Genomic DNA, 18,619 nt, shown 5'->3' with positions numbered 1-18,619 from the left:
GTCCTTTGTAGGGACATGGATGAAGCTGGAAACCATCATTCTCGGCAAATGATCGCAAGGACAAAAAACCAAACATCCTATGTTCTCAGTCATAGATGGGAATTGAACAATGAGAACACCTGGACACAGGAAAGGGAACATCACACACTGGGGCCTGTCGTGGGGTGGGAGGAGTGGGGAGGGATAGCATTAGGAGAGATACCTAAAGTAAATGACGAGTTAATAGGTGCAGCACACCAACATGGCACATGTATATATATGTAACAAACCTGCATGCTGTGCACATGTACCCTAGAACTTAAAGTATACTTTAAAATAAAAAGAATACAATATAATCTATTTTTAAAATATATATATACATATATATATAATAGAATTGAACAATTATTGGTCTCATTATAAAATCTGGGCAGAAACTATAGGTATATTTAGGTCTGTTTAGAAACTCTTTAAATAATATTTAGATATGCTAACAAAGCTTTGAGCTTACATAACTGGTATTTTTCTAACAACTATTTGATTGAAATATGGACTATCCTAGCAGTTTAGAAGAAGTCTTCAATGCTTCCCAATATTATTGAATTATTGTGAAAAAAAAATCAATGCTAAAAATCACTGGGTAAACAAAAAAATACAACCATCATTGTTGTTACTATAAAAGGAAAACTTGCTTGTAATCCCAGTTCTACCATTTGTCAGCTGTGTTCAAGATCATATAACTTGAACAAAGCTCATTTTTCCTCATCTAAAAAAATTGAAATGATTACAACAGTCTTTGTAAACCTTTTACAACATAATAGTTGTGTGATTTAAATTAAACAATTATGCGTGAGAGAAAATTATGAAAAACTATGCCAAAACAAGGTCTTATAAATCTTTGACCCTGGATTCCTCACCACTCCTGAGCCAAACCATCTACTTAGTTGGGGTTGCTGAAGGCCTTCCAGATCTGCATTTGTTCTTTGTCAAAGCTTGCTAACCACTTAGTCCCTTTTATCCCAATAAAACTGCTTCAGGGTGTAGCCTTTCCCAGATGTATCAAACTAAAACTCAATCTTAATTATTTCTCTTCCTTGCAAATTGATCTAAACTTGTGTTACCTTAAAATTAAGGTAAATTAGTGAAGGGGCTTTTCCTGTGGCTCAGGATTTTCCAGTGTCTCATTTTAACTATTTTGGATTTTACGCCAACTGAGGTTCATGACACTGCCTCTCTTCTCTCTAATTTATTACTATTATTATTTAACTTCAAATAAAATATCCAACTTGCTATATCAGTTTTGTCATGATTTCAGTCTGGGTTCTTTTGCTGTTTAAATATGCTTTTGAAAATACAGACCCATTGTCCTGAAATGTATTTATTTTGCCTGAAATCTTGGATTCCATTGCCTGAGAATGTATGTGAGATGATAACTCAGTTGTCAGAACTGCCATAATAGCCTAATATTAGCATGTGTATTAAATATATAATTAAGACCTCTGAGTTGGAAACTTGCTGAGATACACTGTATGTATTTCCTTGATCAAATAATAATTTATCATCCTCATTGTCATGATGTATTATACAATTACTTGGAGGCTGATATTTCATATACGCTGTCATTATTAAAACCACCTGTTTGCTAAATTTTGTGTTCTTCATTTTAGAGATAAAACTACTAGATGTGTAAGAGTGAATCCTAATGTAAACATTGGACTTTGGTGTCATAATGATGAGTCAGTGTAGGTACATTGATTATAACAAATGTAAAATTTTGGTATGGAATGTCAATACTGAGGAAGGCTGTGAGTGGGTGAGGGCAGAGGGTATAGGAGAAATCTCTGTACTTTCCACTCAATTTTGCTGTGAACCTAAAACTGCTCTAAAAATAAAGTTCATCAATTTAAAAAAAAGGAAGAAAATAAAATACTTGGTGTGGTTAAGTGATTTGTTCAGGACTACTCAGGCCATGGATATCCAAAGATTTATAATTTAAACCCAGGTCCTCATTCTCTTTCTACAATACCCCAAAACATTCTGTGCCTCAAAGCATGACAGCTTAGGCATCCTATTTGAAAATAACATACAGGTCTCAATGATTAATTAGAGATTTTCTATATAGCAAGAGAGAGGTAAATATTCTGTAATAACAACTACTATATATTAGGTCAAATAATGTAAAATTGCTATTATAGTTTAATACTATTTTAAAATACATATTTCATCTTATTTTGGTAAACAACATTTCACTCCTGATGATAACTTGCTTTCTTTAATTCCTGGTTTATTTTGTCATTTCGTCTGATGGTAATTGGCCTGTATAATGATTAGCCAATAACCTGTGACTTGTAAAAAGGTACATCTTAGGCTAAGAAAATTGACTTTGTATAAAACTGTTCTGCTTTAATTTTTTGTCTTTTTTTTTTTTTTGGATGGAGTTTTGCTCTTGTTGGCCAGTCTGGAGTGCAATGGCGTGATCTCGGCTCACTGCAACCTCCACCTCCTAGGTTAGAGAGATTCTCCTTGCTCAGCCTCCCCAGTAGCTGGGATTACAGGCACCGACCACCCATGCCCAGCCTTTTTTTTTTTTTTTTTTTTTTGGATTTTTAGTAGAGACGGAGTTTCACCATATTGCCCAGGCTGGTCTTGAACTCCTGACCTCAGAGGATTCTCCTGCCTTGACCTCCCAAAGTGCTGGGATTACAAGTGTGAGCACCCAGCCTTTTGTCTATTTTTTGTTTGTTTAAAATTCTCTATTATGCTAATAGAAAATTACATTAATATATACATATCAGAGTTCTTTCATTCTTGATCATTTCAAAAATAGGTGTGTAATTATTTCTCTAAAATACCTCACTAGTTGCTATATAGTATGTGATCTGTCTTCCTAAGGATTAAATTCTTTCTTCTTTTATAGAATTGGAATGTTATGTGCTGTGCAATTATGCATACTAGATTTATGGCAAAAACAAAAGAAAAATTGTGGTTACCCGAAAGTAAAATAGTAAGTACAACATAAAACATTGTGCTGGATATATAGAAAAATTTATCAATACCATAATTACTTTCTTTTACAGAATGGATGCCAAATATATATTTATCTCACTGAAAATGTCACATCGCTTTTTTGGAGGTGAATTTAAAAAGCATTGCACATTTGATTAAAATGAATGATGACTCATTAGTTACAGCATGTTGGGGGCAACCTCATACCATTTAAGGTCATGACTTGAATGTAATATTAAGGTTTCATGGTGTGTGTGTGTGTGTGTGTGTGTGTGTGTGTGTGTGTTTTCCTTTACTTTTGTAAATGGATAATGCTACTGCCTGAAAGTTGTCTGGGAATTCAGCCAACGAAAGAAGAGGGTTGCAATAACTCTGGGGACTTGAAAGAAAAGTGGCTGGCAATAGCTTGGTCCGCACTTTAAACTAAAATTAAAACAATGGACAGACATGTACAGTAATCTCTCTTTTAAGGAAAGAATAGAAAGCTTCTATAGTAGTGTCAAGTGGAACAATTTGGTCCTGGCCCAAGTTATGCAGCTGTTTCACAGGAAAATGGCAAAAGGCTTCAGTCCAAAGCAGGCGAATAAGGCATGATTGTTCATAAACAGTCACTGGGGCCCTCACATTTAGAACAAGGAAAACAACATTAGCATAAAGAAGGGCAGGTTCGGAACACCAGCCTCAGTGCAACTTGAGCCATGCCATGATGTTGTGATTTACACAAAAGATAGTAGTGTGATTTTGCCTACTACTAATAAACCTAATTATTGTGAATAACTTATTCTTCAAAACACATTAGTCAAATACGTTTTAAGAAACAATGAAGTTTTGACCACAAATTAAATGCATTATTGAAGACAGCTACAAGATATAAAGAAATCATATAGCCACTATTCATTCCTGATTTTCACCTGCTAATGGGAGGTGGGTCAGGTAAATGATAAAGATGATATATATTAAGTGCTTGGGGCCTCACTCAAAGGCTAAGCTAGTGTTGCTTCTCAGTGGTTCTTAAATAACAAAATGAAGATACAGGTACAATAGTTGCAAAGTAATGGAGTAGAACTTTGACAGTGATTACCTGAGCGAAACGGGTCATTCTAAACTGCTGATTGAGTATATCACACATTTCATTTCAACTCCCACTCTTTTGTTGCTATTTTAAAATATGCAATACTCCCCATTATATGTGTTATTATTGCTATGTTTTAAGATGTGTTTGACAACATTTTTCTTATCCCCCTTCCACTTTTTGATTCATTTTTTCAAGTTGATAGTCTTTCCTTTAGTGACTATCTTCAGTTCCCTACAACCTACTAACTCCCTGATTAAACCATTTCAATTTGCATCCTGTTCGTTTTGTTCTAGTAAGACTTTTCTTTATGATCGGTAAGATTTCCTTCTGGGAAAATCCAATTATTTCAGACTTCTCTTGGTTTTTGTCCTCTCTGCCTCATCTGGCACTGTTGGAAATAGTATACAAACTACAGAAAGGCTAAAAATGAGACTGTTTTTAGAGGATCAGTGCCTTCCTCTAATGGAGAAGATAGGTGCTGTAACAATATAGAGAAGTTTATTTAAGATGATTATGAAGAATGAAGAAAAAGCAACAGTCCAAATGAAAAAAGCCATCAAAGAAGTTGATTCTAACTTTAATGCTAATGTCCTGACAGTCTGCAAGGAAATATGATAAAGGAAATGTTGTGAATGAGAATATAATACAAGAAATCAGTTAATACATATTTACTTGTGGACCATAGCATACAAAATATAACATCGGGATCTATGAAGATGAAGGCAACATATCATGACTACTTTACTTTGAAGACGTTGTAGAGCTTATGAGTTATTTGCCAAAAGCTACTATATTAAATTACAGATTTTTATGTGGTTATGAACCCATGCCAGAAATGATTAGTTTGGTAGAAATTCGACAAGTTTCCAGAAATAATATAAATATAGAAGAAAGCCTAATAAAGGAGGATGGCAACAGTGAAATATATCATGAAACTAGCCGGTTCACCGCCCTAAAGCATCTTCGGGCTCAACTTCAGTGGTAAAAATCATTGTCAGTCCCATTCTAGTTTTTCAAAAGTAACTTTAGCTAGAATAAATGGAAATTTACATTTAGCAATTGAAGTAGCAGCACGTAATTGAAAGAGTGAAGGCTTTGGGCAAGACTGAACTGAATTCAAATTCTCACTCACTCATTTTAAATCCAGATTAATAGGAAAATTTAGTTAAAACTTTAGTTAAGCCTTAGTTTTCTCTTCTGTAAAATAGGAAGCCTTTCTTATTTCCTTTCTCTGTTGCAAAATGATAGTAATCAGGAAACTTCTGACAAAAGGTAATATTTTCCATTTTATAAGTCTCTTGAAATTTGTATTCTTAAATAAAATAAATGAGAAATGTTGTGCTTTTCATTCATCTGCAGTGCAGAGGATTATTACACATCCAAGATTATTTCTAAGTAACTGAAAAGAGATTAAAAGAAGACACATTCATTCAACCATATCTTAGATGAGTGATATAAACTCTTAAATATTTAATCATATAAAACGTAAAGTCTAATGATTTCCATAAGTAAAATAATGTTTCTACAGTTGGAAGTAGATATGGAATCAAAGAATGATTGTAAGACAATCGGATGCTACTAGAGCAGGCATTCATTTATTTTCAAGCATTCTATAAAGCATGTTCCCTAACTTCACCTCATTTAATTGCATAAATTGTGCACATAATCCAAATGTATACAAACGTACTTTTGGATAAATCTGAAGGAAAGAAGAGCAAAAACAATGTCTACAAAATAATTACTAGAAGAGAGAACAGTTTAAAAATATCAAAACTGTGGTAAAGAGGGCATGGTTTTATTAATATGGTAAAAAATATAATACATACATTTGATGAAGTTAAAATGTCAGGCATCTATCGTACAATTCTTTTAGAAAAATTCCTGATGGGACAACATGAAACTTATACTTAAATAATATAAATGTTATTGGAGGCAAATTTTTAGTAATTTGACCTGATTTTCCAGAAGCAATCTCATATAGTTATATACAAACAACAACTTAATTCCTTCTATTAAAATTTAAACAGAACTCAAATAAATTGGAATCTTCTAAAAAATCAAGTAAATTCCATAAAGCTAGGCCTAGAGTGTTCCTATATTAGAATGATCATATTGCTTTCAAATAGAATTTAAATAATCCATATTTAAATATCCATATGTAAGTTCTGCTTAATAATTGGTATTCTTTGACTCGCTATTTATAAACACAAATTTCAAAAGGTGAAGTTTTAGAGTTGAAGTGACATTATCACATTGACGTGCCTATATTCTAATAATGAAATTTACAATTAAGCACATTGAGTTTGTGACCCATTACTTGTTTCATTGGGTGTTTCATAAGAAACATAGATTTGATTTGCCTTTTATGAAAATAATTCTCCATGTAACTTTAAAACCTGGACATATTTTGGGGATGCTTCGGTATTTTCTAAATTTTCCATGGGAGAACTAAGTTCAGCAATGGGCAGCTTTTAGAGTCTGACGATATAAACAGTGACTGATACACTCCATTCAGGTTTAAATATCTTACTGGAAAAAATAAAAAAGAAATACCATCTGGATATCTTCCCAGAAACTTCACTAGATGACAAAGTAAAAACCAAACTTCCATAGACATTAATGAAGACATGGTTCATGGGGTTTTCTGTTCTAGAGATCACTTTGCCCACCAAGAAACGACAAAAACTGTGGATTTCTGCCGTTAAAGCCTGTAATCAAAGCAAGATAAAAGAAAAAAGTAAAAAGCTTTATTGCTCATTAACTCACTTACAGTGGTTTTCCTTTGGATTCACAAGTCAAAATTAAAGGCTGTCCTTCTTGTGGAAAAGGAGTCGATGGTATAATCTTAACTGACGGTGTATCTAGAAACAAAAGAATATTAAGAAGGGTGATTAAACACATACAAAACTAGATATTTAATAACTGTGCATCGTGCTGTGTGTTCAGCATTTCTTATATATTATTTATAATTGCGTATATTTATAAAGGATTTCTTAGAATTGGTAAAATAGGGTGTGTGATTTAAAAAGCTAACAACCTGTCTATGCAAAGCGAACAAAAATATCTCAATATCTCCTGAGCACCACTGTTGTATTTTTTCTGAAATCTGAATTTAAAAGTGAAATTGCAAAAAGTGGTTCAGATGAATATCAAGCATTTCATACAATTGTTTCTTAAACTATTTATAGATGGCTATGAATACTATTATTATGGGCTGAATGCATTCATGTGCATCTGAATAACAACACTTTCACTGTTACAGGAATACCAGGGACTCACAATAAGGAACCCACAATGAACTCAAGATCAATTACTGTCTCACAAGCGTTATGCAGAATCTTTTCAAAATGCAATGATGCGGCACTGGGTACATGCGGCTGGCTCTGAAGTACAGCTAGTGAGTCACTTCCAATAGCATTGATGATTTTATTAAAAGTTAACATTTGTTATATATGCTACTGCATGTTTGTTAGAAAATTATTTGTTCCCGTTTAACAATAAATCATCCCTAGTGAGAATTAAAGAATATTTTCAGACATTTATATGTATAACTTGTATGACATACAATATTCCTTAATCAACACAAAGATAACATATTTCATAGAAGAAATGGAAAATAAGCTCAAAAAAGGGATAATATTAACACATTCTTTTTTTTTATATATACTTTAAGTTCTAGGGTACATGTGCATAACGTGCAGGTTTGTTACATATGTATACTTGTGCCACGTTGGTGTGCTGCACCCATCAACTTGTCAGCACCCATCAACTCGTTATTTACATCAGGTATAACTCCCAATGCAATCCCTCCCCCCTCCCCCCTCCCCATGATAGGCCCCGTTGTATGATGTTCCCCTTCCCGAGTCCAGGTGATCTCATTGTTCAGTTCTCACCTATGAGTGAGAACACAGACACATGAAAAAATGCTCATCATCACTGGCCATCAGAGAAATGCAAATCAAAACCACAATGAGATACCATCTCACACCAGTTAGAATGGCAATCATTAAAAAGTCAGGAAACAACAGGTGCTGGAGAGGATGTGGAGAAATAGGAACACTTTTACACTGTTGGTGGGATTGTAAACTAGTTCAACCATTATGGAAAACAGTATGGCGATTCCTCAAGGATCTAGAACTAGAAGTACCATATGACCCAGCCATCCCATTACTGGGTATATACCCAAAGGATTATAAATCATGCTGCTATAAAGACACATGCACATGTATGTTTATTGTGGCACTATTCACAATAGCAAAGACTTGGAATCAACCCAAATGTCCATCAGTGACACAGTGGATTAAGAAAATGTGGCACATATATACCATGGAATACTATGCAGCCATAAAAAAGGATGAGTTTGTGTCCTTTGTAGGGACATGGATGAAGCTGGAAACCATCATTCTCAGCAAACTATCGCAAGAACAGAAAACACATTCTTTCTTTATGAGACTTTGCTAGTCCTGGCATTGTCTGGTCAACAGTCAGTGTGGAATCATCTTCTCCTCTTATCTTCATATTTTCTACAATAAACAAAACAGGTTCTGAACTCTCCGGAAGATCACAATTATTCTTACTCTTCCCTTCTTAGCTGTAACAGAAGATTGATCTGCACTGTTATTAGACACATTCTTTGATTTTGGACCCAAATGAGTTACTATCAATTGTGTAATTTTTAAGTGGGTTACCTTATCTAAGGAAAATATTATTTAGATGTTTCATATATAGAATAATAAAGTATAATATAAAATGTAATAGTTTATATCATACTTTAAAATTATGTATGCTTTTCAAATGCATTCTCTGTCAATTCTTTAAACAAGAGAATGCATTTAAGACAATAAAAAATAATATTCTGGTTGCAAATAAGCATTTCAAATACATCACAGTAAATATTTGTGGTGTAAAATGACTTAGGAAGAAAAATTAATCTGAAGAAATATGATACATATTCATCATACTTTTTCTACTGTTAGAAGAAAAAAATTGAATATCAGATTTAAACATTCTTTATTAATTTTTTCCATTATCAGCACATCTATGGAATCAGTTATTGACTAGGATAATCATATAATTTCATCTCTGAAGCAGGACATTTTTAAAAGAAGAGAAAATATTAATGTGTGAACCACACTGTTCTGGTCAAACTGAGTTCTATGGTCTTTTGACCTCTAACTAAATATACATATAGCAAAATTTATTTTCCCCATGACATATTATAAAGGAAAGTTTAATTTTCATGGAAAAAGTTTGAGGTGAAAGATCAGAAATGTATAATTTTGGGAAACAGAATTATGTTAACATGGCTGTCTGTGATGTTTAATTTTGTGTGTCAATTTGACTGTGCCTTGGGGTACCCAGCTATTCGACCAAACATTATTCTGAGTGTGAATGCGAGGGTGTTTTCTGGATGAGATTAACATTAAAGTTGGTAGACTGAGTAGAGCAGATGGCACGCCATGATATGAAAGGGCCTCATCCAATTTCTTGGAGGACTAAATAAAATAAAAAGGTGGCTCCTCCTCCAAGTAGAAAAGAAATCTTCCTGCCCAATGTCGTTTGAACTGCAACACTGACTTTTTTCCTGCCTTTAGAATAGAATGGAAATTTTGGGTCTTTCTGGGTCTTGATCCTGAGACCTTTGGACTGGAACCATGTCATCAATTCTCTTCGTTCTCAGGCCATTAGACTCAGAGTGGAACTAAGCCATTGGCACTCTTGGTCTTCCAGCTTTGCCGACTCACTTTGCAAATCTTGGGATTTCACCTCCATAATCATATGGACAATTCCTTACAATAAATCTCCTTTTATATGTATGTACAGCCTATTGGCTCCATGTCTCTGGAGAACCCTAACACGGTGTCCAGTGTCCTCACAAAGAGACCCTGAGGCCTGTCTTTCATTGAGCGGGAAATGGGCCAGGTGGTCATCTCAGGAAGCTCTGAGAAGTGAGACAGGAAGGGAAGGAAGTAAATGAAGCCTGTGTTATTGACCAGACTACCCTGTGAGCAAAGCAAATTGAGTTCAGTTCCACGGTGGAACTGAGAGTGAGTGGAAGACATGACTCTGAGTTACCTTACTTGATGGGCAAGAGACGGGACTGTTTATGGAATATTTGTCGTCTTTGGTTGAGGACCGCTCACGGGGGTGGGGGTGGGGGAGGTTGGTGAGGAGGAGGTGGTGTTTCCCAGGCACTTTTGCCCTTGTCAGTACACAAAAATAGTACGTGCCAAAGGGAAATGGAAGGCCGCCATCCGGATCTGCTTCAGTAAGGTAAATTACACGGTGGCAGGCAGCTGTGAGAAAAGAGGAAGGCAAAATGTGGCTTTGCTCTGCCTGTTTAGTTCGAGCAGTACAGGAGAGGCGAGAATATGTGTGACAAATGTTCCCTTGAAGCATGAGTCAGCATTCCCTTTAGATCTGGCACACAGAATTTCCGTCACAAGCAAACGCCAAAGCAGGTAATATTAAACTTAGCACACATTTCCGTAAAACTCTCAGGAATAACCTAAATAAACTCTAAGTTACTAAAAATCAAGAGATGTAAGACAGTATTCATTTATTTGACTTCAAAATTATTCCAAGTGTTTGATTAGTTCCTGTTTCTAAGACTTATCTTTCCAAATAAATAAGGAAACCAAAAAAGGAATTTATGTAAAGATAATTTTAAAAAGGAGATTTGAAAAATTGTCTTCCCTAGATTTCCTTGACGAATACCTATGCCTCATCTGCTCCTCAACCCCCTCCCTGCCACACGCCTACTCCTGGTTCAACTCTCAGGTCCCTGGCTACACTGTCTCAAATTCTGTTGGGTGGTATTTTTCTATGTAGCCTGTAAATGTTTAAGATCAGGGTGAATGGGATTCAAATTCTGTTCTCTCATGATTTTCTCTAGGCCTTTTAAGCCTCACTCATATCTTTAGTTTCCATGTACTTACCAGTCACTCATGGATTTGTGTCCTAGCTCTGCTCTGCTTCGCAAGCTTATTTACGTGCAATGCCTATGTGGCATGTTCACTTGGATATCTAAAAGGCCTGGCACATTTGATGTATTCAAAACGAACTCCGTCTCCAATCTTCCCCCCCCATGTTTCTCCTTCATAGATCTCTAACTCTATAGATACGACTAGCATCCATGCAGTGACATATACCAAATACCTACTGTTTCCTTGTTTTCTCTATAATCAATTACCCCTCAACTCTTGTTAATCTATCTTCTAAATAATTTTCAAATTTATTCACTATTTTTTCATAGTTCCATAGCCACTATTTTAATCTAGTTTGCCAAAATAGTAAATGATCTCCTTTGTGTCAAAATTTTCACCCTTTAAATCTTACTCTTACAACTAAACAAAACTCTCTTCTCAAAACATAAATCTGGTCACATCAACTTACTAATTAAAACCTTTCATAGTCGTTTCTCTTAAAAATTATTAAACCATTTAAGTCCTGCATAACCTCTATCCTTTACGTTCTTGTCTTCTAATATTCTGTTTTGTTATTTGAATTCCAGGCAATTTTATTTTTATCAAGTTCTTTAATGACTGTGTTTCATTTTGCCTTCATACAAATTATCAGAAATGCTCCATTTTGGAGAGATTCCTTGCTTATTTAATTCTTACATGTTTTAAAAATCTTAATTCAAATGCCATTTGCTAAGCGCAATCATTCATTACCTTCAAATCTGATCAGATACCACTGCTGCATGTTCCTTTTTTCACCCTTGTGTAATGTTCTTTCTAAAAGTCATTGATATATCCTCCATGTCTTGCATAGTGTTTTAAAAAAGCGTGTGCTTAATAAATAATTATTAAATGAGTGGAAGTAATATTCTTTTTCTTTTCTTTTTTGTTAGACAAGGTCTCACTCTGTCCCCTAGCCTGGAGTGCAGTGGTGTGATCACAGCTCACCACAGCCTCGGCCTCCTGGGCTCACATGAGCAATCCTCCAGCCTCAGCCTAGTAAGTAGCTGGGACTATAGGTGTGCTCCACCATGCCTGGCTAATTTTCTTTCTTTCTCTCTCTCTTTCTTTTTCTCTCTTTCTTTCTTTCTTTCTTTCTCTCGCTCTCTCTCTTTCTTTCTTTCTTTCTCTCGCTCTCTCTCTTTCTTTCTTTCTTTCTTTCTCTCGCTCTCTCTCTTTCTTTCTTTCTCCCATTTTTGAAGAGATGGAGTCTCACTGTGTTGCCCAGGCTGGTCTCAAACTCCTGGACTCACATGATCCTCCCCCCCTGGCCTCGAAAAGTGCTGGGATTACAGGTGTGAGCTGCCATTCATGGCCAGTAATACAATTTCCGCTATATCTTCTCATCATCATATTATACGATTCTAAAATATTTTTAAATGCTTAATTGAAATTTATTGGTGCCTGATGTTTAGAATGTAGACTAACAAGATTCACATTATAATTAATATTAAATTTTAATTAATATTTAATTATTAAGTAATAGTTATTAATTAATATATCAATTAATTAACATATAATTAATCTAAAATATTTAAGTTGCAAACCTTAGATTAACTTTTAATCTTAGTTCATAGTTAATGTGGAATACTATTCAACCATAAAAAGAATGAGATCCAGTCATTTTTAACAAAATGGATGCAACTGGAGATCATTTTGTTTTGTGAAATAAGCGATGCACAGAAACACAAACATCACATGTTCTCACTTATTTCTGGGATATAAAAATCAAATCAATTCAACTCATAATCATAGAGAGTAGAAGGATGGTTACCAAAGGCTCAGAAAGATACTGGGGGTTTGAGAGGGAGGTAGGAATGGTTAATGAGTACAAGAAGAAAATTAGAAAGAATGAACTAGACCTACTATTTGATAGCACAATGAAGTGTCTATAGTCAATAATAATTGAATTATACATTTTAAAATAAGTTACAGAAGGTAATTGGACTGTTTGTAACTCAAAGAATAAATGCTTGAGGGGATAGATAACCCATTCTCCATGGTGTGCTTATTTCACATTGCATACCTGTATCAAAACATCTCATGGACCCCATAAATATATACACCAATTATGTACCCACAGAAAGTTTTTAAAAAAGAAAAATTTTCTTAAATGGATATTGCACACTCTCTGTTACAAATAATCTGCATTGGATATCATTAGGTAACAATTTTCTATGTTGATAAAAATGCCAATTTCTTTTTAATGCAAATACCACATGTGTAAACTATTTTTTACTCACCTGATTTTGGCAGAGGTAGTTCTCAATTGTGAAGACATTTATTTAATTATTCAGCCAAAGCTAGCTCGTATTTCTAGGATATAAATTATTCCTCTTTAAACATGCCATTTTAGAATAGTCACCAAATACCTTTTTATTAACCACAAGTACTACAGTAATGGTGTTATTATCTTAAACTTGACTCTCGAATAATTGTTTTTAATAGCAGGAAGTAATTTTGGCTTTGATAAAGATCTCTGGCATTCTTTCTATTTATTTTCATCAGACAGTTTATTGTACATGAGAGAGTTGATTAAGCAATGTTATTCTAAAAACATTTTAGTAAGATATCAATGATATTCTAGAAATAATACTTGTAAATGAGTTTAGAACTACCATACTTTGTTAGCTAACCAAAGAACAGAAAAGTAGTCGTCTCAAAAACTGAGTTAATTTTGACAGTCTTCACTTTCCAGGATGTCGGCAAACTATTTATTTTAATGTGTGAGACTCCCATGTAAACATATTTCTCTCTATTATTTACTTTGTTACATATCAGAATGAATAGATTCTTTGTCAGGAATGGCACAATGCACAATAGATTACATGTAAATGGTTTTTTATGCACTTACTGTGTTACTCTGCTTTTTACTGACCCAGATATGAATAGTAATGTAGTCACTACTGCATCATCCAAACTTTTCCTTGCATGCCTTTGCCAAGTTATCTACTAAGATTTAGGAAAAAAGTTTGTATTATTTTGTTTTTGTTTTTTTTTCTGTGAATATGTTTCATAATTATAGATTTTCTTCTGGTTCATAGTTTTTCATTTTAAACATATTTCAAAGGATTGAAATTGGGAATATTTTCTAAACCAGATTTTACTTAAATAGTAATTCCAGCCTGACTGTGAAAATAAATCCTCTGTTTTCCTCTATAGAAGCAATGTGGGTCACATTTAACGCTGCTCTGCGATTTCACAGAACACAATGACTCCTCTGGTTCAGTACACTGGAGATGTGTATGATGTTCTGTTTTTAATTTACTGATCTAATGTATTATGTTGTACCAATTAGTAATAGTTTAAAAGGGGGTTAGAAAAAATGCATTAATATGACTGCTATTTATTTATTCCAGTTTTGTCCTACATATTAAACTCGGATATTTTTTGCAAACTAGCAATTTTCATGCTGTTTTAAAATGCCTTTCAAAAAAAGTCAGGTCTTTCAACATTGTATTTATTAAATATCCATGAATGTATATAATATATATTTATAATATATTCACATTTTGAGCACTCAAAATCTGATATATTAACTTACTCAATTGTGTGTCTTTATATCTTATGCTTAGCAAATTGTAAGAGTTCTTTGAGTGTTGTGTAAATAAATACAGGTTTTCTTCAAAATGCAAAAAACTGTGGAAGTTTTGCACAAGTGTATAAAGACAGGCATATATTCAATCATTCACAAATAATTTTTCAGTACTTGAAAGTATCCAACTAAAATACACAGATATTTTAAAAGCAAAATGCTCTAAGACTTTTGGAGAAACAAAAAATTTTCTTCGAACATCTATACAATGTTTAAATGTGGAAACCCCCACAGTTTTCCTTTTTTTTTTTTTTTTTTTTACTTTTGTCTGACATATTCTGGGGCTCATTTAGGAACAAACACAATGACTTTCAAGAGCTAGATTTATGGACAAACGGTTTTTCTTCTTTTGCCCGGGGCGGTGGCTCACCCCTGTAATCAACCCGAGCACTTTCAGAGGCCGAGGTGGACGGATCATGAGGTCAGGAGATCAAGACTATCCTGGCCAACACAGTGAAACCCTGTCTCTACTGAAAATACAAAACCTAGCTGGGCATGATGGCATGAGCCTGTAGTTCCAGCTACTCAAGAGACTGAGGCAGGAGAATCACTTGAACCCGGGAGACGGAGGTTGCAGTGAGCTGAGATCAAGATCATGCCATTGCACTCCAGCCTGGCGACAGGGCGATACTTTATCTCAAAAAAAAAAAAAAAAAAAAAAAAACTTTAAACAAATATTTAAAGGTTTTATGAACTTGGGAAGTAAGGATACCTCATGTTCCATTTGAATGACTGAGGATTTGAATCAAAGTAAAGATATTGATCCAGCAGAATGGATTTTCTATATCCTTAGCAAGGATTTTAAAAGAGAAAAGACCTGTGATGAAGCATCTATTAAACCACCTAATGGACAATCTTAAAAGCACAAGCTTTTAAAGTCTTTTGTGTCATTGGTTTAACAACATTTATCCATCACTAGATTTTGTAGATGAATAAAAAGAAGGTTTGAATCAAATGTTTTATCAGGAAAAAAAAAAAAAGCACCTTATTTCTTTTGTAACTGAATAAGTATAATAGGAATTTAAGGTCATATAAAAGTAACATTTAACCTGTTACGGATAATGACTAAAGTGCTAAAAGAAACAACCAAAGACCACTGCACCATCCTATATTGCATAGTGTAGTGAGTGAAGAAATATGGTGGGTTATAACACAAAGTAGCAGTCATCTGCATTGCTCATATTACAGTCTTTGGTTGAAAGAAAATTATAATATTGATAATTTTACTTGTTCACAAAATTAGTTCCTGTGAGTACTCTCATTCATTCAGTTGACAAGCACTTACATAGTTTCTAAGAAAGAGTGCTAGTACCCATTTCTATCCATTGTTTCATTAGAATCGTAACATTGTAACCTTATAATATTTTACATTGTGACATTCACATTGCAATACCTCAAGATTAGGTATTAGTCTCAAACGGTGTTACTGAGTATTTGGCATATTCTTAGGAATGCATGCTTATCAAAGCAGAGATCATCTTTATCTTGTACACTGACTTATCCTCATGTCCTAGAATAACTACTGGACCTCAATTAAGTAATTGTTGAATAAATAAATAAATGAATAATGGTCTTTTGAAATATATTTTCCAACTGGTGGTTAAATTTGTTAGAAAATCAAATTTACTTGTCACAACTATCTTCTAAGAATAGCAAACAATAATCAAATACTTGGTAAATAATATGCATTGATGTAATTGCTCTGTATGCATTGGCTCATCGAACTCTTACACAGCATACGGAAAATTCTGTTGCTCTCATTGTACAGTATACGAAACATGCTCTGAGGAGTGAAGTTAACACTGATACATTTGTTTGACTCTTTTTCTCCAATGTTAACCACATTTCAGTGAGTTTGTGTTTTCTAGTCTCTCTTAGACTACACTAGCAATTGATGTTTTTCATACTATGTTCTGTTAAAGTCATCAAAATTAACTCTTTCTCTATCTGGTTAAATTAGCACCCAGTCCAAGACTTTGGCTCTATATGATCTGCATATTGTGTACACTCTTATATCTCTCTCACACATCGTTTTCCTCATTGACAGATAGATATATTCTTTTAAAATACACCCACTGTCTCATTTATAAAAACAGGTTCTTCTTATTCACAAACTCTTCTCATCCATACATAATATAAAAAAAACTCATGATAGCAAATTTGTACTAAGGAAATTTAGAAATTTTAAAGTGTCTTGCAGATGAAAGATTTGTGAATCTTTGCCTTATTTAAATATTATTACATAAGGGTTTCCAAACTAAATTTATGTAACACTCATCTAAAGATCTCTTGGTACTTAACATTAATCCTAAAGAAAACTATGCACTAACTCACTATTGTGAAGTCACTTTTATTTTACTTCAAAATAGTGGTTCTCATGTGAGGACAATTTCATCCCCTAAGTATATTTGAAAATGTCTGAAGACATTTTTGCTTGTTAGAGGAACGGAGAATAGCAATTAACATCTAATGAGCAGAGGCCAGGAGTGCTGCTAACCATCCCGCAGTGCACAGCACAGCCCCCCACCAGCCCCCCAAAAACCAAACAGAATTCTCCTGCCCAAAATGTCAATCATACTTTTCTTTAAAATATTTACATTTACTTTATTCATTATCTATTTTCTATTTATTTATTTATTTTTGAGAAAGAGTCTCACTGTGTCGCCCAGGCTGGGGTGCAGTGGCCGGATCTCGGTTCACTGCAAGCTCCGCCTCCCGGGTTCCCGCCATTCTCCTGCCTCAGCCTCCCCAGTAGCTGGGACCACAGGCGCCGCCACCTCGCCCGGCTAATTTTTTGCATTTTTAATAGAGACAGGGTTTCACCATCTTGGCCAGGATGGTCTCCATCTCTTGACCTCGTGATCCGCCCACCTTGGCCACCCAAAGTGCTGGGATTACAGGCGTGAGCCACCGTGCCCAGCCTATTTTCTTTACATTTGTCTGTCTATTTATCTATCTATCTCTATCTTCTTTGTTACAACAGATTGGGAGCTACTAGAGAACTGTGGCGCTGTGTGCACTGATATGGATGGCTTATGTTCTCTCACATCATTGCTTACTCCTGAAAGGAAGTAAATGCTTAATACTCTGAATGAGGCCATTGTGATACTCTCCTGAAATGAAAAGCTGTAAATCAAACTCAGTCCACACCTCAAATTCTACCACTCAATAGGAGCAGCGGGGTTAGCATACCAAGTGTTAACAGGACTCTTTCCGTTCCAGCACTATCTCATACTCATTTTTTCTGGGTACAATTGTGTTTTTTCTAAGATGTTTAGTTCATTTTTCCCGTTTGTAATTCTGTAGTAAAAGTCTCACTTTCCATTTAACTTGCGTTTCTTAATGCTGAAAATTATCAGGTACTTTTTCTTCAATGGTGTGTTAAATTTCTTTTGATGTTAGTGAATGCTTTTGTGGCAATCATTCATTTATTTGAAAAATATTTCTAAATCACCGTGCATACAAGACACAGTACCACTATTATACAAGGGTTACACATCTGCAAAAACAGCAACCTCTAGGAATACAGTCCTAATAAATTAGATAAATCGTACAAAGTACAAAATAATGCAAACTCAAAATTGGAGGCACAATAGTACCTGGATGATGTATTATGGGAGTTGCCAGAGATGGATAGATTATACATATTTGTCAGAATCAAAAGAGATTACTTAGAAAAGTGGCATTTAAAATAATCCAGAGAAAACACAGTATTTGATCTGGTAGAGATTTTCTAGAGGGAAAGAAAAGAAGGAATTTAAGGCAAAGGAAAAATGAACAAAGTGTTGTATTAAAAAATGTTGGCTAGTGGGAATTGAACAATGGACACATTGTTCACTTGGACACAGGAAGGGGAGCATCACACACTGGGTCCTATTGTGGGGAGGGGGCAGTGGGGAGGGATAACATTAGGAGACATACCTAATGTAAATGATGAGTTAATGGGTGCAGCACACCAACATGGCACATGTATATATATGTAACAAACCTGCACGTTGTGCA

General features: G+C 34.5%; 1 protein-coding gene across 3 annotated transcripts in view; it reads right to left on the bottom strand.

Moving 5' to 3' along the window:
- CADM2 (cell adhesion molecule 2) overlaps window positions 1-18,619 on the bottom strand; it is a 1,174,747-nt gene that overhangs the window by 130,991 nt on the left and 1,025,137 nt on the right. For all 3 annotated transcript variants that reach the window (XM_011976654.1, XM_011976649.1, XM_011976643.1), the window contains one exon: window positions 6,831-6,921. In XM_011976654.1, coding sequence (XP_011832044.1) covers window positions 6,831-6,921 — 91 coding nt within the window. The remainder of the gene's footprint in view (window positions 1-6,830; window positions 6,922-18,619) is intronic.

Source organism: Mandrillus leucophaeus, unplaced genomic scaffold, assembly GCF_000951045.1.
Source record: "Mandrillus leucophaeus isolate KB7577 unplaced genomic scaffold, Mleu.le_1.0 Scaffold102, whole genome shotgun sequence".
Classification (NCBI taxonomy): Eukaryota; Metazoa; Chordata; class Mammalia; order Primates; family Cercopithecidae; genus Mandrillus; species Mandrillus leucophaeus.
Note: the sequence above shows the minus strand (reverse complement) of the source record. Positions and strands in the feature narration are given on the sequence as shown.